This window comes from Gymnoscopelus braueri, assembly GCF_963280865.1.
Source record: "Gymnoscopelus braueri genome assembly, chromosome: 6".
Lineage (NCBI taxonomy): Eukaryota > Metazoa > Chordata > Actinopteri > Myctophiformes > Myctophidae > Gymnoscopelus > Gymnoscopelus braueri.
The window spans coordinates 42,283,731-42,292,507 of record NC_137607.1 but is presented as its reverse complement, the minus strand read 5'-3'; the positions used below and the strand labels follow the sequence as shown (position 1 = coordinate 42,292,507).

General features: G+C 42.0%; 1 protein-coding gene across 1 annotated transcript; it reads right to left on the bottom strand.

The window, feature by feature from the left end:
- LOC308086468 (uncharacterized protein) lies at positions 1 to 8,478 on the bottom strand. The gene is made up of 7 exons (XM_080429998.1): positions 8,216 to 8,478; positions 5,852 to 6,025; positions 4,790 to 4,969; positions 4,030 to 4,119; positions 3,546 to 3,713; positions 2,823 to 2,917; positions 1 to 2,738 (listed from the first exon to the last, which is right to left on the bottom strand). Exons 1-7 carry the CDS (start codon positions 8,406 to 8,408, stop codon positions 1,638 to 1,640), a joined length of 2,001 nt encoding a protein of 666 aa, XP_080286124.1. The 5' UTR covers positions 8,409 to 8,478; the 3' UTR covers positions 1 to 1,637.
- Between the last annotated feature and the right edge of the window lie 299 nt (positions 8,479 to 8,777).

Below are 8,777 nucleotides of genomic sequence, written 5' to 3'. Positions count from 1 at the left end.
GGCTGAGGGTAACCAGAGAACTGGGCTCTGGTGAGATTTGAGCCTGTTTTTCCAGATAAATGGGCCCTAGAAAGAACTGGTCCTCGGTTCTGGGGAAAACCTGCCACAGTTTTTTGGGAGAACTGGGCACTACTGGGGGAAATCCGGGCCCTATATTTGGGCAGAACTGGGTGCGTTTTAGATTTTAAAACCCATTTCTAATAACTCATGAACAATGAGGTGCATTGTTAGCATTCAACATTTACATGTACAGCAGATTCATTTTGCCCTCCCATTCCTAAAACATAAGATGCTCTGTCAAGCATACTACATAATAGACAGACGTTTTCTTTTTTCAGAGGAGTTGCAGCACTTCTACGCTCAAAACACATCCTTGGAAAAATAATTTATGCTTAGGTTAGGTGCCATCAGTCATATGTGTGTGCATGTGTGCGTAAAAAAAAAGAAGTGTTTAATAGCTCTACATTCTGATAGATTGTTTCTTTAGTAGGCAGGGTTTCCTCATCACTCGATTAAACAGAATCCATTTTCAGGTCAGGATTCGGGATACCAATTTTATCCTATCAGGAGAGAAGTCATACAGGACTCAAACAAGTGAAATCGGACGTGATGGGGAAAAAAAAGACATGAGCAAACAGAACAGAACTGGAACACTATCAAATTGAAGCTGATAATGGGTTCTCTCTCCTAACTGGATGTACAGTAATTGGTGTCCCACCTGAAAAGGTATTTAATGTTGTACTAAAGAGCTGGATTGGAGACCCGGATACCGATAGGATAACTGATTTAACCGTGAATCTTTTGTTACAAACTAATAAGAAAATAAAGCATCAAAACAAACCAACACACTTCACACATGTTCTGTAATGCAGTTGTTTTTAAAACTACTGGATTTTGGTTCACAGCAAGTCACTGAGTTACAGCCATTTGCAGAGTTAAACACTTCTGTAACACTGCACCTGTGGCCCCTGGAGTTGAACAGTAGCATGTGCATCTTTTTAGATTATTGCAACTAAACCATTAAGACAACACAAGCATCAACAGTGAAAAATGCTATTCATTCTGTTATCCTCGTGAATTTGTTAATGCACATTTTCTTTTTTTATATTTTACTGACAATTTAAAAAAAGGTACAGACAGTAAGTAAAATAAATAAATAAAAGGCAAATGGATAATCACAAAAAAGCTAAAGGCTTGTTTCCATTGTGGTCCATAAGATTTCAAACATCTAGGCAAACAGTACAACGAACAACGATACAAAAATACATATCAAAATATGCAGTTTAAACAAGATAACAGGATAACTGATAAAAGGTGGTGGAGGATGCCACTCACAAAATACGTTGTGAAGCTCACTGAAGGAGTGAGTTGTTTGTAACCCTGGGGGCAGACTAGTTGGAAAATGTAACTAAAAGTGTAGGTCAGATTAAAAATGTTTATTACGTTTGAGCACTGTACATTAGGCTAACATAACAACGGTAAATGCAGAACAGAAAACAACAATTAAACCCATTGGCATACCCTAAAATTTATTTACTGTGGTCAGCAAAACAAATTAGAAAAATAATATAAATAATAAAAAAATATATAATCCTCAAAAACGATTAATCAACTACTCTCAACCCCACGCCTACAATCTATTTTTTATTTTTATTTTTTAATTTTAGTTTTAACTTCCTCCAGCAAACCTCCTCCTTCCACTGGTCAAGTGGCACACCAGCCTTTTGGGGGCAGTATACAGACCCTAGTGGCCAGTTTTTGTGGCCAGTTTCCTTCTTGCAGGGCTGGGAGCACTTCTTGCATGTATACTGCCTTTCTGTCCGATCGTTGTTGGGCCTCCGGGGAGCAGCAGGAGAAATGGCTTTGGCTGCAGGGATTTGTGGGATCATAAACACAGGCCAGGGGCCAGAGGTAGATGGAGGTGACTGCTGAGGGGACAACTGCATCTCAGCTGTCAGCGTTGGGGAGTTAGACTGTGAAGGATGGGGGTGTTCGACCAGAGCTGCAGACTCGCTCGTGTCCATTGCCTGTTCTGCTGTATTTTGAGGTGAGTGGTATCGATTTTGGCGGCCAGGCTGTGGGGGTGCAGCAGTGGGGTGTACCTGTACGGGTGGGAGAGGTGCAGGGGCAACGGGAACAGAGGCGGGTAAGTTGACCCCTTGAACCAGAATGCTACATTCAGAGGCAGGCAATTTGACCCCTTGCAGTAGAATATTACAGTCCTGCCCCTGCATCCGCTTTACATGCCAATCAATGAATGTTGCTTGATCGACCCCAAACAACTGAAGATTAGTGCTCTGCATGACTGTACGGTTACCAAGGACCAGCTGCCTGATCTTATCGTATTCCCTGAGAACCGGTGTCCATCTTAGAGTGTAACAGGCGTGGTAGTTGGGGTTCTTATGGATGTCACTGAGTTTGACAAGTATAGACTCTACCAGATGACAACAGTCTGGCCACTGGGCATGGGATCCTGTTCCCATATCTGGTATAACTAGGCCTTTAGGTTTAATAGGCCTGAAGTGCATCGACAGACACTGGTGCTGTGCGGTGCATGCCAGAGGCGGGTATGCTACTTGCCTCTGGTATTTACTCTCGTATGGCATTGGTAGGAGGTTCTGCCACAGGGCTATGATGGCATTGGCCTGCTGGGTGTTGAGTGTTGGGAGTGTCCTCAGCCCCACCAAGCAGTCTGCCAGGCTGTGCATACGGTCTATCGCCGAGACACTGCACATATCCTGGAAAAATATACACAATGTAACACAATATCACAAGCAGAGAAATCTGTCACATCTGTCACAGTGTAACCTGTAAATACTTACCAGCTGTTGCTCAGGTTCTGCCGGGGTCATGTCAGTTGGCCAACAGGGCCCAGAAGTTGTGGCGGTGGAGACAGCGTCTGGGAGGTTGGTGACAGCTGTTGGCCCAGAGTAAGAATTCAATACGATTTTTGAATGGGAAATTTGCTTCATGGCCCAGGGGGCATGGCTCTGACATCAGGACAGTGCAGATGCCAACACTTCTGTGGGCAAACCCTGTGGTGAGGGTGATCTTGTCAGGTCTGCATTTCTTGTGCCTTCATCCAAGCAGATGGAAACAGACAGATGAGAACGAACCGAAAGAAGAACTTACACATGTTATAGAGTGGCAAAGTTTGTAGTTATAAAACCCCAAAATGAGTTAGCATGTTACACTTCCTGGTTCTCTTATCTCATCATGAATGTTTATTTTGTTTGACATAACAAGCTACCCATTTGCTCTGACGAGATTGGTGACCAGTTTGTATGCATCCAGTTTCCTGAGCTGCACAACATACATTTTAAACTTTCAAATCTTTGGGTTATGTGGAGACATATAAGTACTAGTGATAGTTCATTTACTATTCTCTATTAAGGATAAAAAGCCTCCAATGTTGTAGGAAGTGCCCACATTTATCCTGCCTTCAGAGGCTCTTAAATGATATGATGCAATACGTTGAATATTAGGTTTATGAATATGGAAGCCACACCGTCATCCTGTCTTGTTAGTTTAGTACACATTTTTACCTGAGAGAGTGTCCTGGTGAGGCTTCCTATCTACTAATGTAGTCAATGTTGACACATCAGCCATCTCTGGTGTTAGAACAAGCTCTTCCGGTTCCTCCTTAACACGTGGAGACACTGGTTCTTCCTGGACCAGATTGGGGCTCCTCTCCTGCTGTTCTGAGGAAACCTCTTTTTACACAGGAAGGAAGGAGCAGGAGATGTACAAGGAGAGAGGAAGTCAAGTCGGTGCGGAGCAACTCAAAGTGATTTCACGTTGGATAAAATCGATTGTTTTGTAGAACTGCTCACCTTACTGGTGAAGCTAAATGTGTTTGCAGTGCTGCAAAATGGCCAGCACATTGCTGGCCATTTTGCAAACCTGTGCAAACCTGTGCAGATCTTATTTTTCTGTTTATCCGAGTCTTCATGGACTATGACGCTATGGACCATGGCTAGATTGACATGTAACAATACCTTAAGGCCTTTATATAATACTATACTATACCTGAGGCAGGGAATCCTGGGAAATCATCATCATTGTCATCACTTTCCTCTTCAAAGATTTTGATGATCAATTGTCGCTGCTCCGAGATGCCTGCAGGTATCAGAAGTTAACTATAACTAGGGCTGCAACAGTTAATTGAACTAATCGATTATAAAAAAAACTATCGATAATCAATAATTGAATACAATTATCGCTTAATAATCAATCCCGATTTTGGGCATGTCATTATAGTCAATATGTTGTTTAAAGAGGCCTCTAAATGTGCGATTCAGATCTGGAGCAGTTGGGACGCTGCGTTCATGTTTGGTGGCACTTTGTGCAAAAATGGCCCCTCCCACAAACCTTGAAAGGCAATCGTAGCCAATATGACAAATCTGACAGATAAGTCCTTAGAGATAATGTGTACCGATTGCAAGAAAATGCAAAATGGGTGGAAAATGTTGTCAGGCAGAAATGGTCTTCTATATGGAGAGTTGCATCATGAGATAAGAAATCGAGTGATTTCTTTTATTAAACGACCAACAGTTCAAGAGTTATCGTAAACGTCGATCGGTCCAACAGTGCTCGAGATTAGGTGTTCACAGACAGACACACTGACGGACAGACCAACGTACGTACGAACAGGAGCAAAAACATAATCCCGGCCTGGCAGGGAAAATAATCATACATTTCCTGTGTTATCTGATGAAGGTCAACAGACAAAAACATCACCAATATTTTTAGATTAGAATTAGAGATTTGTACTAGAGATTGTTTTTACCCAACAGAATGTCGCCCCTCGACTTCCTATCTAAAGATGTCAACGACAACGTTGACCAGTCAGCCACTGGTTTGAACTTTTCTTTAATCTGTGGCGACTCTGGTTCCTCCTGGACCACACTGGAGCTCCACTCCTGCTCTTCAGGTGACTCCTCTTTAAACACAGGAGGAAGTGGGGAATCTAGGAGGAGGAGGAGGAGGAGGAGGAGGAGGAGGAGGAGGAGGAGGAGGAGGAGGAGGAGGAGAGAAAAGGTAACATCAGCAGAGAGTAAGTACTTTCTGATTGCATTTTCCTACTTGTGTGTACTTACTGTTTTTAACAACATCATTTCCAGGCTGTACACTCATTAAGAAGAAGTTTCACAATTCAGAACCACAGGTGAGCATGTTTATGGCATGTATATTGGAATATTGTTGGAAAACATCAAACAACAACAACAAACATAATAACAAGTACTTAGACATAATCTCAGACTCAGAGAGCATGTCTAAGTACTTTCTGGTTTGAATTGATTTTCCTACTTTTTTTGTTTGATTTATTTGCTAATAATCGCCTTTTTTATTCATTATATTTGTTTTTAATATGGAAAATGGAAAAGTTACTCTGCCTACAGATCATTCAGCGCTCCTCTCTAAATGAACTGTATTCTGCCGCCCAATAAAATGCAGGGCGCCTAGAGCACTGAAGCACGATGATTGGGCGTTGGTAAGAGGGGCGCTCCAGGCCTCCAGCCCATCTTTTCAATAGAAATGGATGGTAGACAGACAGGCACTGCCAGCTCAAATAAAAATAAAACGCTTTCTGCGGACATTCCCCCACAAAAGGCCTTTTTTAACCACTTAAACCCTTATACTGTATGTGGTTGAGTCCCTCAGGGCTCTATACTAGTGACTTATGTTTTCACACTACATTAAATATCTTCGCTGAAAATAGCCGATCTGCTATTTTTCCAGCGTTTTCCCAGAATACGGATGCTGGGGTTTAAGTGGTTAAATATGTTTTATGTTTAAATACGTTTTCTACATTTCTGTTTTCATTTAATAATACTATCCTCCTCCACACCTGAGGCAGGGAATCCTGGGGAATCTTCATCGTCATCATCGTCACCATCATCGTCACTTTCCTCGTCAAACAATCCTGGGACATCATCATCGTCATCATCTCCACCACCACCATCATCATCATTACTTTCCTCTTCAAACATTTTGACGATCCGTTGTTGCTGTTCTGGGATGTCTGCAGGCATCAGAAGTAAAAAATAATAGGGCTGCAACTGTTAATCAAACATATTGATTTAATTGATTATGATTTTTTTAAACGACGTGACAGAGAAAAGGCCCGAAATGATTGGAGGACTGAACATATGAAAACTTCCCTTGTGGAGCACACACACATTGGGTGACATGGGTGATTAATTACAACGCATCTGTCAATTGTGTGCCGGCCCCATACGTATGTGTAGGAGCCAAATGGGGTTTTATATTTGTATTTGTGCACTGGATTGGATTATTGGTATGTGTGATAGATGTAAGCACCGCATTGGCACTTTGGTGGTGGGAGTGTCTATCCTTCAGCGGTTACAAGTAATGGCTCTCGGGCCTCACCTGCTCACTTGCAGGCTGGTTTGACTGAGGGGGTAGGGTGAGCTGGGAGGCCGCATTTTGGAGAAATGCTCATGGTTTAATTTATTTCTTTGCGCAGATGCATGTTACTGGAACATTAGTATAATTTCTTGTGATATTGACATTTTAAACCTGAGCTTTCGTTTGGACGAGAGTCTTTTTAGTTTGGGCGTCACATAGGTTTCTATCTTCCATGCTTAGCCTGCCAGCTGATCAATTTATTGGGGATTGCTATCAGGCATCAGCCAGCTGCATTATGTGAAAGGAAGTTTTCATGTGCAGTCCTGCAATCATTTCGGGCCCCGTCACGGGCAGAGAATGTTGTCCGTGTGCAGCTCGTGGAAAATATTTTACTAAACACACGTTTTATGCCAGCGCTTTCAAGTGCATAGGAAACTAGAGGACAATAGCTGACTCTAAGTTGCAGCAATTAATTATTGGATGAGTACACATGCAGTGCAATAACTTAAAGGCCACCACAATTAGTCTGCTACCTAAGAGGGCATGGGGGGAGGGAGATCTATGGCCGTGTATCTGGAATAGGCTACATGAAATGTATGTAATATCCCAGCCATTCTAGGGCTATATTGTGTTCAGCTATCAACAACAGGGGTCCCCCCATCAGTCTAGCTCTTCATAAACAGAAAATACATGTTCAGATCAGGATACCAATTTTATCTGATCAAAGCAATCAAATCCAAGCAATTTTATCCAATACGCTACGCAACCCCCAGGGTCCATGGAGGGGGTTCCCAGGAAAATTATATAATATAGCATCAAAATCTGTTTCCACTTTAACCCTAATTACTTCAGCTTTAGTGTGTATATCTGTCTGTCTCATCATGATTTGTGTGCATGGGGTTCTCATCTTAAACAAGCTGCGTGCTTAACTGAGTCTTCCAGTTTAGTAGACCTTGTAATTGTGAATTTTGTACTTCCATGTACTGTGATTCTCATGTCTTACTAAATAAAAGTACATCAATCAATCAATCAAGCTGTTAAAAAACGGGCAATCTACAAGCTTACAAAGCCTCACAGTGTAACGCACTGTGAGCTTGTGTAGTGGCGATCTGCGCGGCCATAAAAGTGCTCTAAACTCCGTCTGTACTCACCCAATAATTAATTCCTAAGAGTTGGAGTCATATTTTGTCCTCTAGTTTCATATCCATTTGAAAGTTCTGCCAGAAAACGTGTGTTTAGTCAAATATCTCCACTTTTTCACGAGTTGCACACGGACGACTTTCTGTAGGGAGCTAGGGGGGGCGACTTGAGTGACGGACCGAATGTACCCAAACGGTCCATCACTCAAGTCGCCCCCCTTAGCTCCCTGAGTACAGACGGAGTTTAGAGCACTTTTATGGCCGCGCAGATCGGCACTACACAGTAGGGCGCCGAGAGCTATCTATGACTGTGTATTTGGAATACTTGAAATGTATGTAAGATCACAGACATTCTAGGGCTAAAAAAACCTTTAAAATAAAAATAAATAAAAAAAGGAGGTCCTTGATGAAAAATCACACCCAGTGTGAAGTGAGTGGTGCCTTTGTGTTGCACTCCTGTTTGTGTTTAATTAGTGTAACTGGTTGTATCTTTGTGTTGCAATCAGCTGCAGCTGTTGAGGCCGTGCTCAAACAGACCCACACACATGGTCAAGTGTAGGAGTGGCTCTCACCACTCAAACAGACAACAGTGTGGTTCGCAAAGTAGGGTCCAAGGATCCTTGAGGGGGTTCCAAAATCAGAGTTATGAAAAACGAAAACGAAAACAAAGAAAACACACAGCAGTGTAGTCATACTGTACGAACCTGCTCGGTGTAATTTGATGCGTGCTTTTGAACCCTTATACAGGATTCTTCCCTGCTTCTCAATGTGTTGTTTGGAACATAAAGCCTCATTCTCATAGTCTGTTATAATTCTTTGAACAACCATACATATCTCTTCAGCAGCCGCAGAGAGGCGCTCGTTGACAAAGGACCTAAGTGTTTGTATTGAAATCATATTAGAATAATTAATCCCATAAATAAACTGAACAAATAAACAAACAACAATAGGAAATAAAAACGTAAGCTCTCGCTGTATGTGGGGGGAAAAAAATTGGGAAAAATAAAACACTTCCGGGTTGACCACGTTGCCTTGGTTGATTTGACAATTACCGCCATCTGCTGTTGAAGATCTGTATAAAAAGGGTTCAACCTGAAATAAATGATACGTTTTTCAACAACATTCCTAAATGTATTATTTTGTCAATGTACATTCGTTTCTATACAAGTGATGATTTTATTCATTTCCTTAACAGGCCAGGGTAAAATACAGCAATAGACACTATGCACAGCAGCAAAGAAATTGGGCCTTTTCCTTACTTCCTCC